The following is an 18,286-nucleotide window of genomic DNA, read 5'->3' as shown; positions in this document are numbered from 1 at the left end:
TCTGTTGAAAAACACATTGAAGTTTCAAGAATGAACTCACGATATTTTGAGAATAATCATTTGTGAGTTTTACAGGCGGTTGCACAGGCGATATTTTGCTGTTAATTACTTCTCAATAAGCCGTGATGAGTCACCAGGGGGCAGTCAGGAGTTCACTGACTGAGACTACAAGAAACTTTTCTCTTTCAGAATGTTGTATATCTTCGAACATCTAATCATCACTTAAAAACCCTGTTTGACGTGGTTATTTGTAAATTACAACCAATTCACTGCTCTGGTTTCTCTGTCTGTGGATGAAAATGAACTTATCAACAAGTAAATCAAGTGCTAATGAGGTTTTATTAAGAAAAACTGAGTATAGGATGACAGTTCACACACTACAGTCTAACATGATCATTAAATCTCACACCTCATTTATGGATCACACAGTTTAATTTCTCATTTGATAAGACTGAAAATAACATTTCAGGTCTTTGAGCATTAGTTTGGTTTTTAAGATGTGACAGATATTTAACTCTAACTACTGAAGTTTGTAGACGCAGTTGCTTTCTCACCACAAACTGCAGCTGAGCTTTAGATAAAGCATTTGATTATGTTTCCTTCCAGTGTCAGATTTTTATGAATACATCTCACTTTGCTTCAAAGAAAATTCAGAACTTTTCTCCCAAGAAATCTGTAATCAAAAGTGGGCATCATGAGAAAACTGATGTTAACATCTTAATAATGAGCCAGTTAATCATAATTAATGAATTTTATTGTTACAGTTCTCTTCCAGAACAAAAGTCAGTATGGAATATAATTTCCATTGAGAAACACAGATAAATCACATTAATCCAACACTTGAGCAAATACAAGAAATAATTAAGCAGTTAGTGCAGTAAAATCATGTGACTCAGTGGTGACAATTCAACACTAGAGAGCCTCTAAATTCAGATATGATCCAGCTGGATTGTGGGAAATGTAGGCTTTTTGGCAGTCAGACTGCAAAGCTTTGACATATTTTTAGCGATTTGCTTTTAATTTGTTTCATCTTACAGTGTGTTTAGTCTTAACTTTGCAGATCGAGATGTTTTCTCAGGTCTGATTTCTGTGGTCGTCTCTTCCCATTGGCTGAATATGTTCTTGTTTTCAAATGACGGGAGACAAAACATGAAACTCTGTTCAACCTCAAACCATTCAGCTTATTAAAAACTGGCTGTCCTGGCTGCACATTTAATTGTTCAATGCATAAAATGTAAAAGCTTAAGTCACCGGAGATCAAAGTGACGCCTTCACATTGCTGACTTTGTCAAAGTACAAATAAAACACAAATATGAAGTTTACAGTGGTTAAAGATTTCAAATAACAATTAAAAGGCACTGGATTAATTGTTTCTGTTTCCTATCTTACCAGAGTTTTAACAAAAGAAAAATAAAATCAGTCAATAAAACCTGAAACCACACAAGCTAAGAAATATTTCAGACAACAGTTTTGTCTGAAAGTATTATTATTACTCATCTTTAAAAACAAACAACTTCCTCTTTGAGAGTCACATGTTCTGTGACGTTCTGTCATGTGTCACATGAAGCTACAGCCAGCAGCCCGTTAGCTTAGCTTAGCATAAAAACCAGATACAAGGGAGAAACTGTGGATGAGCAGAAAGATTTCACTAAATGCAGAACTGCTCCTTTAATGTGACCAAGACACTTAAACAATAATCAATGAAGGAGTCGAGAGAGACCATTTGGTTTGAGTTTTTTTCCAGAGACAAAATCAACTCACTGAAAGACAAAAAGAAAGATTTTAGTTAATTTATAAAGTTACAAACATGAACAGTTTCCCCTTTGACCTACACTGATGAGATGATATTTCTAGATTAACTCATAAAGTTTAAAGCAAAAATCCACCACAAAACTGAAATCCACGTTTTTCCTGTGATCGAACACATCACAGTCACACCTTACTGAGGGTCAAACTTCTTAATCAGCTGGGACATCTTTCTCTAAAAGTTTCACTGAGTTTTGCCATCGACCACCTGAAGGAAATCACAGGAAGAACATCTTTTCAGCTCAGTTCTGAGGTGGATCATCTCTCCAGGGCCTGTCCTCAGGCCTTGTCTGGTTTGGGGCTCTCTGGGATGGTCAGAGACTCCACAGACAACTGCTCCTCAGGGTCTGGAAGCAGCTCCTGTTTATCACTGCAGAGAGAACAACAAATGTCATCACTACATCCATTCATCCACCCATCATCCAAGCTTACATACAATCACACTTGTTTTTGTAAGCAGTGGAATCGCCCCCTGCTGGCCATGAGAAAGACTACAGGTTTAAGATCTTACACTCCCGACGCTTCACTCTCAGACCTGGAAACTCCCGGCATATTTCATACAGTCAGTGATGTTACCTGACGGAGGAAGGACGGCGGGACAGACCGCGACGCCTCAGCGTGATGACGATGAGCGTCGCCAGCATCAGAGCAGAGATGACCGCCAGAGTGGTGAAGAGGAAGAGAGCTGGAAGGGAGAACAGATGAAGATCACCACGAGGTCACATGCAGGACAAGAGGACAAGCAGGACAAGAAGACAGGTGCTTCGTGTTCAGCAAACACATTCAGAAATACAATAACGATGCATTAAACTCCATATACTTATACTACTATAAACTTATAATATTAAAAAGACCTGCTGTTGATATCAGACTGGAGGTTATCCCATGAGCACAAACTGACCTGGAGTCCAGCGGTTACGAGTTTTGCCACGAGTGTCAAAGAAACCTGGAAAGACAACGAGGTCGAGTTTATTCTGTCCTATAAACGTTTGATATTAAATATACTCATTATTGTGTCTTTTGCTCGGTGAGCTCAGCGATGACGAGTGTTTCTACCCTGTGCGGTGCAGCGGCTCTTGCACTCCTCCACGCTGCTGTAACGGTTGTTGTTGCCACGACAACCGCCATAAATGAACGTCTGACAGGTGTCGGTGCTCGGGTCGAAGTAGAACATCTGGAAGGCAGCGCGGCAGGGCCCGGGGTCAGGTTTCACCAGACACTGATCTGCACAGGGACAGGAGTCAGTTACTGGAGCCTGCTGGCTTCCTGCCCAAACTGGACGTTTGCTGGTTTTCTTTATATTTACAGACCTTTGTATTCTTTGGAAACGTCGTCATCAGGGGTGTCTTTCTTGAAGGAGGGAAGCACAGTGACTGCAGGAGAGAGAAGAACTTCAGTACAGGTACAGACAGGTGAGGCACTGACCTGTACGGGTTCAGACAGGTGTGTTACTCACCTGTGCACGCAGCCATGCAGCTCTCCTTGCTCACGTAGTTGTTCTTGTTTCCTTTGCAGCCTCCGAAGATGAACGACTGGCAGTCACGCGTCTCCTTGTTGTAGTACCAGTGCTTAAACGCCGCTCTGCAGGGACCCGCATCAGGCCCCGCCTCACAGCGCTCTGATTGGACAACAGACACAGTCAGAAAACAGATGAAGAGACAGGCATTTATGTCATTAAAATGTTTTGTCTACGTGATAAAACATCATTAAAAAAACAAGATGGGACTTTTCTGAATGTGCTTCTAACTTTATTATCTCTTACCTTCTGCATTCTGTCTTGTATTACTATTATTATCTTACATTAGTACGTCAGCTAATACAGGACAGCATATTTTTATTTGTTTGATTATTTTGATTTTTACAGAACTTTGGCCAACGTCCGTTGTTCTTGAACGTGCTTATGAATAAAGTTGACTCGACGAGCTCCTGCAACCCTGAGAGGATACAGAATCTGTGTTTTGTACAAACATTTTCTTTAAACATTCAACAAAACTGCATCAGCCTTCACTGATGCTGAGGAGGTCAGTCACAAAGCTGCTGTAGCAAACTGAAGGAACCTGACAAAACAGAAAAACAAGTTGTTTGATGCAACAGAGAGAGAAGGAAAGTTACGACATACCAGCAAAGTCTTCAGCTGACATTTCTGTAGGGAAAAAAGAAGAAGTTGTTATTGTTACTGTCCTTTGTCTCCTGTCTTATCTGTCTCATCGTCTCCTCTTCGCTCCAAACATCTGATGACTGAGTACAAACTGCTCACTGATACACAAACACGGCAGAATGATTTCTTTGCAACCAAAAGATAAATGAACTAAAGCCAAACCTTCAGGATGTTCTTCATTCATGGATATTACAGTGTGTAGTGACCACTTTAGCCTGCATGAGGCGCCACTGAGGCTTTGTCCACTGTGCCACTGATGTGTGAGCAGGTGCAGGTGTGAGCAGGTGTGAGCAGGTGTGTGTTACCTGTCTCCTGAGCACGAACAGACTCTGTAGCAGCAGGTTCAGAATAAACTCGATCCTCATCATCCTGAGGTACATCTGGACAGACAGACAGGAAAAAGACAGACAGACAGACAGACAGGAAACAGACAGACAGGGAGGAAATTAAAGTATGTGGTTAATCCGAAGTACTTCACACTACTGTTACTACGACTGTTAGTACTTGTACTAATACAGCGTGTTAAATAGTGCTTTTACCTGTTCTGAAGGCGGGAGCCATTCGAACGGCTTTGACAGGAAGTTGAGGAGGAGCAGGAGTCGACTCATCAGGAAGAACCGAACCTGAACACACAAGAAGCGACATGTGAAACGCTGATTAAACGCAGCTGATCAGCTGATTGGATCACGTCTGTGAAACGCAGAGCGGTGCATTGTGGGACTGTGAGCAGACAGCAGCGGACACGGTGGACGACTAATGTAGTTCAACATGTAGTAAACAGGAAGTGATGTCAGTCCAGTTTGATTTCTACATCTCTTCATGCACCTAAAATGGCTTTTGATTTTACTCATTAAATAAAATGGGAACAAACTCCACTCACTGCAGGGGTGTGTGTGTGTGATGACATGTGACACCGTTATCTCAACAGGAAGTGACACACACACACACACAGCTTGTGTTTTCTCGCTCTATGGGGACATTTCACAGACTTACATTCATTTCCTGGAGAGTCTAACCACAAACATGACTTGCTTCAGCCTTTCCTTAACCCAAACCTTAAACCAAGTCTTCACCCTTAAAGTTAATCATTTACATTATGAGGTCTTGCATTTTGTCCCCATAAGGAGGAGCGCGTCCCCACGTGCTGTGTAAACAGGTTTTTGTCCCCACCAGTTAAGAAAAACACACACATACGCACCACTACTGCTGTTGAGTTATTTAAAGTTTTGTGAAACAAAAAAACAAACACCAACACCAAACCAAAATGGTTTCCAAATAGTTAATATCCAATATGCTGCATTAAAGAGACACGATGGACAAAAGTCTTGGGACACACTTTATTACTGAATCCAGGTGTGACGTGGGGCTGTTCCTCAGGGTTTGGGCTCGGCCCCTGACTTCCAGTGAAGGGAAATCTTAATGCTTCAGCACACCAAGACATTTTGGACAATGCTATGCTTCCAACTTTGTGGCAACAGTTTGTTGAAGGCCCTTTTCTATTCCAGCATGACTGTGCCCCAGTGCACAAAGCAAAGCTCCATAAAGACATGGTTGGATGAGTTTGGTGTGGAAGAACTTGACTGGCCCACACAGAGCCCTGACTTCAAACCCATCCAACACCTTTGGGATGAACTGGAACGGAGATTGTGAGCCAGGCCTTTTGGTCCAACATCAGTGTGTGACCTCACAAATGCTCTACTGCATGAATGGGCACAAATTCCCACAGAAACACTCCAACATGTTGTGGAAAGCCTTCACAGAAGAGTGGAAGCTGTTAGAGCTGCAAAGCTGTCTGTGTGTTTACAATGAGACGTCATTAAAGTCCCTGTTGGTGTGATGGTCAGCTGGCCCAATACTTTAGTCTATGTAGTGTACATGTCATAGTCTGTGACGTTCTACAGATGTGATCGTTAAATTTCATCATTTGATTTATCTTCCTCTGTAGCACATCAGCAAGTCACCAGCTCCTTCATCACCATAAACACACACACACACACACACACACACACACACACAGTCTTGCTGTCACAAATACTCATTAAGAGCACCAAATGCAGGTTAGTTCACCACTGAAAATAGTCCCCAGACTTTTACTCAATAGTCTGGGTGAGACTCCATTTCCCATAATGCAACACACACCCCAGCCTCACACACACACAACACATTTCCAACACCACAGCTACAGAGTGCAGCAGGAGGACATTTTCTAACATCGGCCCATTCCATAAGTGATTCATTAACTCAGGAAATGATCGATCAAACAATCAATCAATCGTGATGAAATGCAGTCTAAGTTTAAAGTGAGGTGATGAAGAGGAAAGAGACAAGACAACAAAGACAACAAGGACAACAAAGACAACAAGGACAATAAAGACGGACGGAGACATGAAAGTTGAGTAATCTGTGAAGTTTTTTTTCTGTACAGGTGTGTTAAGGTGTGATTGTTTGTCCTGAGGATCGGAGTTCACAGAACCGGTCTGACCACAGCAACCTGACACCACAGACACACACACACCCCCCCACACACACACACACACTGTATGTTCCATGTAGTTTGGATGAAGGGAAGTCAACTCACAGCAAAGTCGTCCTTCTGTGTTAAAACTGTTCACTGAGTCATGACCTTTAGCAGCTCAGTTTCCCATAATGCTTTTCTTCTAAGCCTTTCTCCCTGAGCTTGTTTCAAAAGCTCGACTCTGGTGGGACTCGAACCCACAACCTTTGAATCACTCCTCAGTGTTGACTAGAAGTCCAATGCGCTATCCATTGCGCCACAGAGCCACCTGTTAGAGCAGAGCTCACACTCTCTCTCTCTTTTACACACACACACACACACACACACACACACACACACACACACACACACACACACACACACACACACACACACACACACACACACACACACACACACACACACACACACACACACACACACACACACACACACACACACACACAGTCTAAATGCATCCTGTAGCCTTGTGCTAACAGGTGGCTCTGTGGCGCAATGGATAGCGCATTGGACTTCTAGTCAACACTGAGGAGTGATTCAAAGGTTGTGGGTTCGAGTCCCACCAGAGTCGAGCTTTTGAAACAGCAGCAGCCTGGGAGAAGTTGCGTTACCTGTGACTCCGCTGCAGAAGGCCTCACACTCCTGCTGGGACTCAAAGTTGTTCCCGTTGTCCTCGCAGCCGCCGTAGATGAAGCTCCGGCAGCTCTGATTGGTCACATCGTAGTAAAACCTGGGGAAGGCCGCCCGACACGAACCCACCCTCATCGGCAGGCGGCAGCGAACTGAAGGAGAGCAGACGTGTTAGTGATTAACTTCTCCTCGCTGTCTTCTGTGGGATGTGAACGTTTAACCCTCTGAGTTCATACACTGTGGAACTTCACTGAAAGAGTATGTCAGCTGATCTGGAAACAATGACTCAGCATGTGTGAGCGCTGTTAGCTTCTTCTGACCGCTGATCCACAGTCGCGACTGACCAGTAACAGGACGTGCAGCTGAGGCTGTGATTGGCCAGCGGAACCAGGTGAGAAGACTTCAGGTTCATGTCTCTCTCTCTCTCGTTTAGGAGGATGTTTAACCCTTCAAATCCCCGTGTTTCAATCTCACAAACATAAACTAATATTCAAAAAAACAGTTTGTTCTCAGCTTTGTGTTTCAGGTCTCAGACATCAGTGCAAAGGTTGATTTAAGAGGCTTCTGAATTAATTAAACAGGAGGATCTTTTCAAAATAAAGTCCCAATACCTTACGATACAGTGAACGAGTCAGTCTGGGTGTTTTTCACAGTTAATGTTGGATGTTTTCCATTCAGGCATGAAGCTGCTTTGACAAAGCTGAACAGAAACCAGACCGACCAGTCCGACCAGACCCTGAAGCAGGCTGCGGGGAAGTGGATTCGAAGTGTTCTGGAGTGACTCACGGTCTACCTGGACAGGTTGGTCTGAATGTGGCAAACTCAGGCTGTTGAACGTCAGCTGTGTGTTTGTGTATGAGCAGGCGTGTTGGCGTCGCTTTAAAACAGGAAGCTGTGCGTCGCCGACACCTGCCGCAGGCGAGCGAAGACGCTGCGTCAGGTTTAAGAGCAGACTCAGAGGAAACTGTGTGGATCACATGCCAGGTGATTTACCTGCGAAGGTGAGACACAGCTGGACAGGTTGAGCAGCATTTCTCACCGAGCAGGAAGTAACAAAGAGTGACAGAAACACGCCGAGGCTGATTAGATCAAACCGGGCTGATGAAAACCTTTCAGCTGGTGTTTGAAGGTGTTTCACCTCCTGCCACGCTCGAATAAAACCAAATGAAACGCTTTAAGGAAAACACTTGCTGCTTTCAGCTTCTTGACTGTCGGGATTTGCTGCTTTTCTTTGTCAGTCTGACAGTAAATGAAAGGTTTTAGGTTTTAGTCCCAGGAGTTTCAGTTCACTGAGAAAAACACTGAAACTCAGACAGAAACTGACAGCAGATCCGACCGGCAATCGACCGCATCACCTTTGACCCTGATGACTTTGGTGAGGGACCGGACTCAGACGACTCAGGCCTGACAGGCTTTACTGATGCCAAAGCAGCACGCTTTGAAATTAATTGACTTCATCCGCCACCAGACAACCATCTTCTTCCAGAAGAAGTGGAAGAAGATGGACGGATGGATGGATCAACCTTTAAGTGAAAAATGAAATATTGTGAAGCGTTTCAGTCGACCCCGAAGGACGACGTTGTTATTCAAAAACATCTCGCAGTGAAGCAAGATGGCCGACTTCCTGTGTGCAGGATTCTAGTGACGAACATTGAAGGAGGTCACATCAGCCTCACGAAGCTGCTGGGCATCCTGTGAAACACGCCTGCTGACCTGGAGTCAGCGTGTCACACCGTCATTCATCCACACGGGCTTGACCCAAACAGGAAGTGTGACCAGAAGAACTCTTAAAGGACGAGTCTGACACTTCAGGAGATAACCAACAGGTGGCCAGCAGACGCCTGCTCCCCCTTCAGATCTCGTGTCCCAGTCCGTCGAGTCTCACGTCGGACACGGCAGAATTACAATCCTCTCACTTGCAAACAACATTCAAGTTGTAATTATGACCTCATGCGTTAGGCTGCAGAAAACCCACAAACAATATTTATGAGAGAGTATGGAGGCTAAACTTCTGTGCTGACACACGGGAAAACATGACGACGACTTTAACCACACGTCATCATCTGCTAGATTTGATACAGCGACATTAACACCTTTACATTAACGTTTCCTTACAGAAAAATGTCTGATCGCGTCATGACTTCATGTCGACCGCGGACATGACGTCATCGCGCTCCAGAGCCTTTGCATGCTGACATCACGCTGTGACTCATGAGCTGACCTTCCTCCTCTTCCTCCTCCTCATCAGTCACTGTTATCCTTTAACTCCTGACTGGATCTCCTCCCACTCACTGACCTGCTGCCTTTATTTTGAAATTCTTGCGCCTGCGGGCAGCTCGTGACGAAAAGCTTCACGCTGCGTCGTCATCGTCACTGTTATCATTAAAACCTGATTGATCATTTGCATCATAGTATGAGCACGAGCGAACAGACACACACTCAGTTTTGTCGGAGTCCGACCGGCTGTTTGGGGTTGAAGCCCAGGATGGTGAAGAACTTGGGTCGAGAGAATTAAAACATGTGTGTGTGTGTGTGTGTGTGTGTGTGTGTGTGTGTTTTATGATTTCTAAACTACCACAAGCATCTTCTTCCGCATTGCGCTACAAACCAAACTAAAACAAGTCTTCATTCGCTGCTGGTGTTAATCGGTAAAGCGATCGATAATGTTGCTCCATCAATCAGCAACATGTCCTCACCATAACGTCCTCATGAAGTCTCATGTGGACCATCACACATGTTGGCCCACACAGACGAAGTGTGGATCAAAACCAGACCAGTTACTGTGTCAGTTCAACTGCACCAGCACCACGGAACCGGACTGGTTTTGGTGACTGAGGACGTGAAACCGACTGACTCCCGAGCGGAAACTTTCACGGCCGACTAGAGGATCTTAAGTCGTCTTACTGTTGTTGGTCTCGTTGCTCTTCTGCTCCAGGAGCGGGACGACGTGGTGCTCCTCCCCGCCTTCCCTCGTCTCTGTCTGGGCCTGTCTCTCCTTGCGGTAAGCCTTGAACTGAGTGCTGGGCTTCAGGACGCACACGTCCCGGCCCTGGACCCAGCACTTTACCAGCAGGCACTGCGGCGGTCCATCCATCGGGTACCCGACCAAGGCCAGGTCACAGTCCGCGCTGCTGCAGCACGCCGCCCGGCAGCTCTCCGGGTCCGACGCCTGGCTGATCCCATCCAGCTGGAGCAACCCGGCGTCCAAGGAGGCCGGATCCACACCCTGATTCGGATCAATGGACTGGTCCCAGTCACAGCCCAGAGCATGCGACCAGATCAGGAAAAAGACCACCACCATACTGGACCCCGGCCTTGTGCATGTCATTTTTGTAAATAGTGGATCTGGAACTGAAACCGGAGTTTGACCGAGAATCAGTATCGAAACTTTGTCCGCGTTTTCAAGCTCGACGATGTGGAAGTTTCTCAGTGCCGCCACGGCAAAACTGCTCACTTCCGTGTTTGGTGGCTTTTTGTTGTCGCAGTTAAGTTTACCTGAGTGACAGGTGAGGTCACCGCGGCCACGCCCACCGGCCTGGGTCACCATTCCACAGGATTATTTTTCATTTTCTTTCATTGTCATTGAATTGAATTAAATGTGTTCATATTTCAACAATAATCAGACATCAGACACGATCTCATTTCATTCGTCTTGTGTGGTTTATTTCTGTCTTAAGTTTATTTCATGTTGTGATAAATGTTAGTTTTGCACTTACACCGGATGCCATAATCGTTTAATATGTTCACATAAAAATATAATGTATAAAATATACGAAAATATATCATATAGAACATAAAATAATAATTACATTTATATCTGTAATTGTTATTTCTTGTAATATTTTGTGTTTCTTTCATGTTTTATGTGAAACCATTTTCCCCTGTTGTTTAAAGGTGCATTACAAATAAAGTTTAAATTTTACTTTGTACTGAATGTGTCACATGATCTGTTACGTTTGTTTGTTTTTATGTTTTTATGTGACTTAAACTTGTTAAAATGTTTCTAACATTCATCTGTTGTAAAACACTGTTGAACAAGTGTTGAGCACCTGCTGCTGGCTGCGGTTCATCTGTCCACCAGCAGATGTCGTTGCTGCTCCTTCATTCTCTGTCAACTGCCGTGAATACCTGGAGCACTAGGACCCAGCAGGACCCTCCCGTGCTGCATTTAAAATCTCCAGGTAAACCTCCACATCACATAGCACCAGGTGGATTTCTGACGTAAACGTACTAAATACATCAGAATACACATTTTTGTAAAGCTGTACTATTATACAACAACAAGTACGTAGTATGTATGTGCTTTACTTAGTCAAAATTTAATGATCGTCAATTATCAAATCAAACTGAAACAGGACAAATTCTAAGTTACATTAATGAGAGAATATATTTAAAAAATAATGAACCGGTAATAATTTATTTGTTTATTTGTTTTTCAAACAAAAACATCAATCTTTTCAGTTTCCTAGTGTTTCCAAGGACCGTCTCTATCTTTTATTCAGATTTTTGCATCAGCTGATCTTTTAATATCAAATTATAAAAAAATACCCTGAAACATAATAGTTAAAATACTTTGGTAAAACAGTTTTTAGAGAAATAAATATGATGTTCTTGCAGAAACACTGAAGTAACGCACTGGGATCAAACTGTTTTCGTATTTCATTGCAGTGATTTAAATCGCAAAGTGCTTACAGATGAATTCGTCTTAAATTCCGACAGCCCTTGAATGCAGCAGCACCATCAGCTCGGTACCCGCCCTGCTCGGTTTCTCTCAGTCTGCACGCGCCGCACCGACGCTCCGGCGGTCAACTCCGACGGGACTCTATTTCCATTTTCTATTTTCACAAAAGGTTTCATCTGTTTTTATAAACAAATATTTGAATTCACTGAAGAAACGAAGGAATCTGTGATTTCTTCTTCTTCTTTTTATTTTTCTTCTTCTTCTTCTTCTTATTATCCTCATCAGTGGCGCTGGGAGTGTTTAGTGTTTAGTATTAATGTTTCACGCTCTCGTCCTGCAACTCTGACATTTTTTTTATTTGTCTCTTTTTTAATAACTGATTGTTTGGCTCAAACAATCGGACTCCTAAATATTTGATCCGTTTTTTGGGGGGGCGGGGTCTCCTTCTAAGTGGTTCCTTCCTGAGGCGGATTGTTCGGGTTCGGGTCCTGATGGCGGCTAACCGGGTGGGGCGGCGGGTGAACAAGGTGTGTGGTAATCAGTCACCGGGTCAGAGTCTGCAGCGGCGGCAGGCCCGGGTCACCGTCAAATACAACCGCAAAGAGCTGCAGCGCAGGCTGGACGTGGAGAAGTGGATCGACTGCGGACTGGACGAGCTGTACAGGGGCCGGGTGAGTACTGCAGTACTACTGCAGAAATCCTGCTCAGAGTACTCTCCTGCTGCTGGGACTTGGAGTAAGTCCATGAACCAGTAGTTTACCTACTAATACTGCTACTTGTGCTTGTACTGCACCCGTACTATTAGTCCAAACAAGTATTTTATGGCCTTCTTTATTACTAAGTGCAATTAATCGATTAGCTGATGGGATGAAATTAGCATCACTGGTCCAGTCTGGGGGTTAGTTTGTTTTCCGTCTCTGGACCTCTGGCAGGCTGTTGCTCGGAGTTAAATGAAAGTCCAACTGATTGATTTTTCACTAAGATGTCACAAACCAAACAGCTGATGAAGAAAATATTTGGAGGATTAATTGATTTTGCAGCATTTTGTTTAGCACAAGTTTACTGAGTCATAAACATACTGCAGCGTTTCCACGGTCAACGCAGAGGTGTGCAGGTGTGCTCAGGTGATGAAGGAGCGTCGTCATCATCACCACAGGAGGAACCCGTGGTCCTCACTGGACTTTAATGCTGATTGTTGTCTAACAGTAAACTGAACGCATCCTTATAAGGTCACAAATAGTTTCTGTGTGTCTGCCGGTGAGGTTACATAAGATCTGTTTAAACATCCCAGAGTGTAGGAGTTTCCATCACAGAAACACTCCGAGTGCTGATCTGAGGTCAGCTGCCCTGCCACAGAAACACAACGTGATGCAGAAACAACACAAGACGTTTTCCAAAATCCCTCCATAGCACCGCAAACACGACGCCGAAGCGTCTCCTCGAGATCATCACCACATCACAATATAAATCACAGTTTTTCAGCATTCAGTCACATTGAAATGAAATAAATAAAATATGTTGTTGTTGTTAAAACAGGAATTTAGTTGAGTAGACTTTTGGTTTGTCACTGAGGAGTGTGTGTGTGTGTGTGTGTGTGTGTGTGTGACTGGGAGCCGTACTGGTCCGATGAGGTTCCTCCCAGTGGCTGTCGGTCAGGATGAAGACGAGTCGAGGCGACGGCTCAGTGGAAAACACACAGGAAATGATTTGAGGCTTTAAAGGTCGAGCGGAGTTTAAATCTGCAGCCTGAAGAACAAACAGGAGCTGACAGGAGCTGAGAGCTGCAGAGGACTGCTGCAGGCTTCATGCTGTGTGTGTGTGTGTGTGCGTGTGTGTGTGTGTGTGTGTGTGCGTGTGTGCGTGTGTGACTCAAACGTTAGTCAAGTCGGAGGAAGCAGCACATTTGTTGGGGACTATTTTCCCTGATTAAATCACATTATTAGGAAGTGTAATGAGTAACGTTTACTGTGAAGTACGATGATGCGTTCAGTGACGTGTGATCAGAGCTGACAGGATTTAACCAAAATCTTTCATTTACACTCACTGACATCTTCTTCAAAATCACGTGTTTACATTTTTAAAGGTGTGAACGTCTCGGTGTCTTACAATATTTCTGAGTACTCGTACTGCTTCTGTCGTTATTACAGAGACGGCTGAGTTGATGTGTTTGGATCAACCTTTTGATCAGCTAATTTAAAAAATGTAGACGTTCAGCAGCGATAAGGAAACTCGTGTTGTTTGTTAGTATTTAGATGTTGACATTGTGCTCGTTTGTGACGGGATGAATGACTTCAGCCCTCAGGTCTCAGCTCATTAAACTCCGTACTTTTAAAAGGTTAAATTGCTGCAGCTGTTAGGCGCTTTAATCATTAATGTGACGGTTGAGACTTCACAACTGCTAACCTGTTTTTACTTTTTGGTGTTAAAGTAACGTCTCCTCTAGAGCTGCACTGGAACGCATGTTCTGCTGCTACAGAGAGATGAGCATGAAAATAACAGACTGCCAGTGAACGCAGCAGGGAGAAACTAAAGGTCACACAGTTTCTTTAAAGGTCAAATCACAACTGAAGTTACTGCTGTAACCCCGGTTCTGTGCTGACCACACCGGGAGTAGACACACGTTTTATTCCTCCATCAGTCTGCCTGCATCCGTCCATTTATCCTCCCTCCTCCACTCATCTGCTCCTCTGTGCTGAGCGCGTTTGATACATGAGCTTTAACCTCCAGGGAGGGTGGAGTTATTGACGTGTCAGAGACGGTAAAAGCTACATTAGGTGTGTGTGTGTGTGTGTGTGTGTGTGTATGGGGGGGTAGACAGACTGTTCGTCTTTGTGTTCGGCTCACACACACACACACACACACATTAATGCATATTAGACGGATATTGAGGACGGTTATTAGTAAGGTAATGTGTGTGTGTGTGTCTGGTGGAAGTCATGTTGGTGTGTTTGGTGATAAATAGATAATAGGATTTGCCCCTTTGGCTCATTTCCTGTCAGGGACCCCATCTGGAGACACACACACACACACACACACTGTGTTATTTAAAAGAAAGACTCAACAGAGATGTCAGACGAGCTCATCATCACATCAGCAGAGGTCAGAGGTCAGATCGCCGTGACAACAGAGAGGAGAGTCAAACTGAACACGTTCAGCACCTTGAAACACGAGGAGTTCAAAGCAGTTTGTGATTTAACTTCAGTCACTTCGGTTTGCCGGTTTTTAGTTTACATCATCAAACTGCAGCAGAAAACACAGACAACACACAGAGACGAGAGGCGAGGAGGGGACACGAGGGGGGAGGAGGGGACACGAGGGGACATGACGGGGGAGGAGGAGGAGACATGAGGGGGGAGAGACAAGGGATGAGGAAGAGACATGATGGGGAGGAGAAGGAGACACGGGGGGGACAAGAGGTGAGGAGGAGACGCAATGGGGAGGAGACAGAGACACAAGGGGGAGGGAGGAGAGACAAGAGGTGAGGAGGAGACAAGTAGAGAAGGGTAGAAAGACAAAGGAAGAGGGGAGCAGGAGGAGACAGACATGAGGATGTTTATACACATATTGATTGATGAGGACATCTGGGTGTGTGTGTGTGTGTGGGAGGGGGAGGGGAAATGAAGGAGGAGGGGGTTAAAATATTCCATATGTCACCAAATGGCACAAAGACACACAACCACACACACACACACACACACTTTTTTATACCACACTGTCAGCCAGAGATCATCACACAGATTAGAGGTGTGTGTGTGTGTGTGTGATTTCTGCCATTTGAAGTTTAAAGAAAGGTCTTGGTGGCCTTTACACACACACACACACACACACCCCCACACACACACACACACACACACAGGATTTCAGGACGAGATGACGAACATCACAGTGAAACATGACTGGTGGGGAGTGTGTCAGGTGTGTCAGGTGTGTGTCAGGTGTGTCATGCATGCACACACATAGCAAACAGCAGCACCCGAGGCCTGACGCGTCACACGGCACATCAGACGTAACGTTTCGGCGTGAAAACGTCTGAAAACGACGAGACGCGACCTGCGAAACTCTTCGCTTTGTTCAGACCTGAAGTCGGTTTCCAACACGTGACGCTGATGAAAACGTCTGTGGTGTTCAGGAGGAGGACATGCCGGAGGAGGTGAACATCGATGAGCTGCTGGACCTGAAGACAGACGAGGAGAGGACACGGAGACTGCAGGTACGCGTCTGTCCACCTGTCCGTCTGACTGTCACAGTGTCTCATGTCTGCTCACGGTGTCTCATGTCCGTCTCTGTCTCTGCAGGACATCTTTCACTCCTGTAACAACAACACACAGGTGAGAGTCTGATCGTGTCCTGCTGTCCGTCTCACACGAGCTCCAGCGAGCAGATGTCTCAGCCAATCACTGAGCCTTCTGTTGGACAGGAAGTGTTCAGGTGCTCTGAGCAGTCGGCGCTGAGAGGCGGACTGACATGCCGACAGGTGACACGAGGGCCGCGTCCCGAGCGTCTCCCTCACTTTGACAGATCACGAACAGGAAAAACCTTCCTGAGGAAGGAAGACAGTTGTTTGTTGTTCAGACCCAGACGGAGGTGAAATATGAAACTGTTCAGGGATGCACCGGGTTTCACTCCGGTGTGAAACTCCAGTGACGTATCAGATCAGTCCGATCAGGTGTAGCTTCCGATCAATAACTGAAGTTCAGTGAGGCAGCGAGTGGGTCTGTGAGGGCTGCTCTGGTATGTCCTCGCCGATGCCTCCTCAGATCCTTCCTCTCTCCTCCCTCCTCACTTCTTCGGACAGGAACAGGAGCTCTGGGCAGCTGACGAGACATCAGTTTCTAATCTGTCCCTGTGTTCCTGTATCCAGGCTCTGTTTATTCAGATCTGACCTGAGATCTGACTTGATTCATGAGCGTAGCTGGTAATGGATGTGACGAATGCAGTTTGCTATCAAACCAGCGGAAGCTCTAAGACGAGACGAGACCCCCAACACGCCGATGAAGCTTTTTGTCCGGCCTGTAGGGGTCGCTAATGTGTAAAAAGAGTTGACTTCTTCTGTGTGTCTCCTCCCAGCAGGTCTTCATCAGCGACTTGGTGTTAAAACTTCACGGTTTACAGAAGCAGGAGGATCTGCACAACGACGGCATCGACCTCCCGCAGCTCCACATGTACCCGAGCCGCTCCGGGTCCGCCGACAGGGAGGTGCTGCACTGAGACAGCGAGTTCAAAACCTGCCGCAACCCCCTCACACACGCCCTGCTGCAACCTGGAGACGGAGGACAGGAAAACAAACAAACCTAATGTCTGTCCTGAGTTTGTCCAGTCAAACGACATTGAAAGCATCAGGCTCGGTGGCTGTTTGAGTCTCTTATCAGTTAGATAAAGTCTGATCCAACACAAACACAAATGAGGTTTACTTTCCTGACGTTAGGGAAAAATGTTTGTCCACTTCCTGGTTCGTCCAGGCTTCATAGATGTTCCAACTAAATGTGAGGTTTTATTTTTGGCCACCAACTCACCACTGACAAAACAAAAGTATTTCCGTCCCGTCTGTGTCGGTCTCCCTCAGGTGGCGTCGCTCTCCTCCTGGTTTCTGTGTCAAACCAAAGCGTTTGCAGTGTAAACACAACTGCCGTGAGGTCAGTGAACACAGCAGCCCTTCACACCACCCACAGCACTGCTGCAGTGTGTTCAGATAACATTTCACTCACAAGCGTTATTTATTGGAGCGCAAGCCCTGTGTTTCCAGATGTGTTTCAGTCGCAGCGTCTCATGACAGCTTCAACAGTTTAGTCTCTTCTTCTTCTGCGTTTTCTTCAGACATCTGCCGTCTCTCCCGGAGAGTCTTGTTTTGTTTGTACACGATTTTCAATAAACCTTTGCAGTTGAAACAACTCCTCCCTCTTCTGTCGTTACAGTTAGTTTTTATTGTTTTGGTGCTAAAGGAGTTCCTCTGTGTTGACAGGTTAAAAACAGAAATCCAAGCAGCAGTGGGGACATCCTCTCTTTCATCCATCCATTTTCTATACCGCTTATCCGTCAGGGTCGCGGGGGAGCTGGAGCCTATCCCAGCTGGCTACGGGCGAGAGGCGGGGTTCACCCTGGACTGGTCGCCAGTCAATCGCAGGGCCAACACACAAAGACAGACAACCACACACTCTCACACTCACACCTAGGGGGCAATTTAGAGCAGCCAGTTAACCTAATGTGCATGTTTTTGGTATTGTGGGAGGAAGCCGGAGAACCCGGAGAAAACCCATGCAGGCACAGGGAGAACATGCAAACTCCACATAGAAGGGCCCAGACCGGGATTCGAACCTGGAACCCTCTTGCTATGAGGTGACACTGCTAACAAGTGCACCACCGTGCCACCTTTCCTCTCTTTCAATCCCAAGGAACTGGATCCTACATTTCCCACAATGCACCTGTACCATTCATTAGAGCTTCCCTGTTGCCTAAACAAACCTTCACACTGTCAATGCTTTCCTTTACGCTAAGCAGT

General features: G+C 45.5%; 2 protein-coding genes and 2 non-coding genes across 4 annotated transcripts; 2 read left to right on the top strand and 2 right to left on the bottom strand.

Moving 5' to 3' along the window:
• Positions 1 to 736: 736 nt before the first annotated feature.
• On the bottom strand, positions 737 to 10,656 carry spint2 (serine peptidase inhibitor, Kunitz type, 2). The gene is made up of 11 exons (XM_046388191.1): positions 10,014 to 10,656; positions 7,091 to 7,261; positions 4,504 to 4,587; positions 4,270 to 4,344; positions 3,926 to 3,949; positions 3,263 to 3,424; positions 3,117 to 3,179; positions 2,863 to 3,030; positions 2,708 to 2,752; positions 2,383 to 2,491; positions 737 to 2,176 (listed from the first exon to the last, which is right to left on the bottom strand). Exons 1-11 carry the CDS (start codon positions 10,654 to 10,656, stop codon positions 2,086 to 2,088), a joined length of 1,635 nt encoding a protein of 544 aa, XP_046244147.1. The 3' UTR covers positions 737 to 2,085.
• trnar-ucu lies at positions 6,656 to 6,745 on the bottom strand. The gene is given in 2 exon segments: positions 6,656 to 6,691; positions 6,709 to 6,745. It is a non-coding gene; the product is annotated as a tRNA-Arg (tRNA).
• trnar-ucu lies at positions 6,961 to 7,050 on the top strand. The gene is given in 2 exon segments: positions 6,961 to 6,997; positions 7,015 to 7,050. It is a non-coding gene; the product is annotated as a tRNA-Arg (tRNA).
• A 1,156-nt stretch (positions 10,657 to 11,812) lies between the features above and the next one.
• Positions 11,813 to 17,678, top strand: LOC124058779 (protein phosphatase 1 regulatory subunit 14A-like). Its single transcript, XM_046388320.1, has 5 exons — positions 11,813 to 11,959; positions 12,242 to 12,461; positions 15,920 to 16,000; positions 16,086 to 16,118; positions 16,861 to 17,678. Exons 2-5 carry the CDS (start codon positions 12,282 to 12,284, stop codon positions 16,996 to 16,998), a joined length of 432 nt encoding a protein of 143 aa, XP_046244276.1. The 5' UTR covers positions 11,813 to 11,959; positions 12,242 to 12,281; the 3' UTR covers positions 16,999 to 17,678.
• Positions 17,679 to 18,286: the final 608 nt, after the last annotated feature.

This window comes from Scatophagus argus, chromosome 5 (assembly GCF_020382885.2).
Source record: "Scatophagus argus isolate fScaArg1 chromosome 5, fScaArg1.pri, whole genome shotgun sequence".
Lineage (NCBI taxonomy): Eukaryota > Metazoa > Chordata > Actinopteri > Scatophagidae > Scatophagus > Scatophagus argus.
This window is presented reverse-complemented; position numbering and strand designations above follow the sequence as displayed.

Excerpts from the sequence above, each read along its gene's own strand:
- spint2 (XM_046388191.1), bottom strand. The coding sequence starts at position 10,656 with ATGGTGACCCAGGCCGGTGGGCGTGGCCGCGGTGACCTCACCTGTCAC. Across the intron at positions 3,425-3,925 it reads GTCAGCTGAAGACTTTGCTG|AGCGCTGTGAGGCGGGGCCT; the intron begins GTATGTCGTAAC and ends TTGTCCAATCAG. Across the intron at positions 3,031-3,116 it reads CGTTTCCAAAGAATACAAAG|ATCAGTGTCTGGTGAAACCT; the intron begins GTCTGTAAATAT and ends GTCCCTGTGCAG.
- LOC124058779 (XM_046388320.1), top strand. The coding sequence starts at position 12,282 with ATGGCGGCTAACCGGGTGGGGCGGCGGGTGAACAAGGTGTGTGGTAAT. Across the intron at positions 12,462-15,919 it reads ACGAGCTGTACAGGGGCCGG|GAGGAGGACATGCCGGAGGA; the intron begins GTGAGTACTGCA and ends TGTGGTGTTCAG. Across the intron at positions 16,001-16,085 it reads AGAGGACACGGAGACTGCAG|GACATCTTTCACTCCTGTAA; the intron begins GTACGCGTCTGT and ends CTGTCTCTGCAG.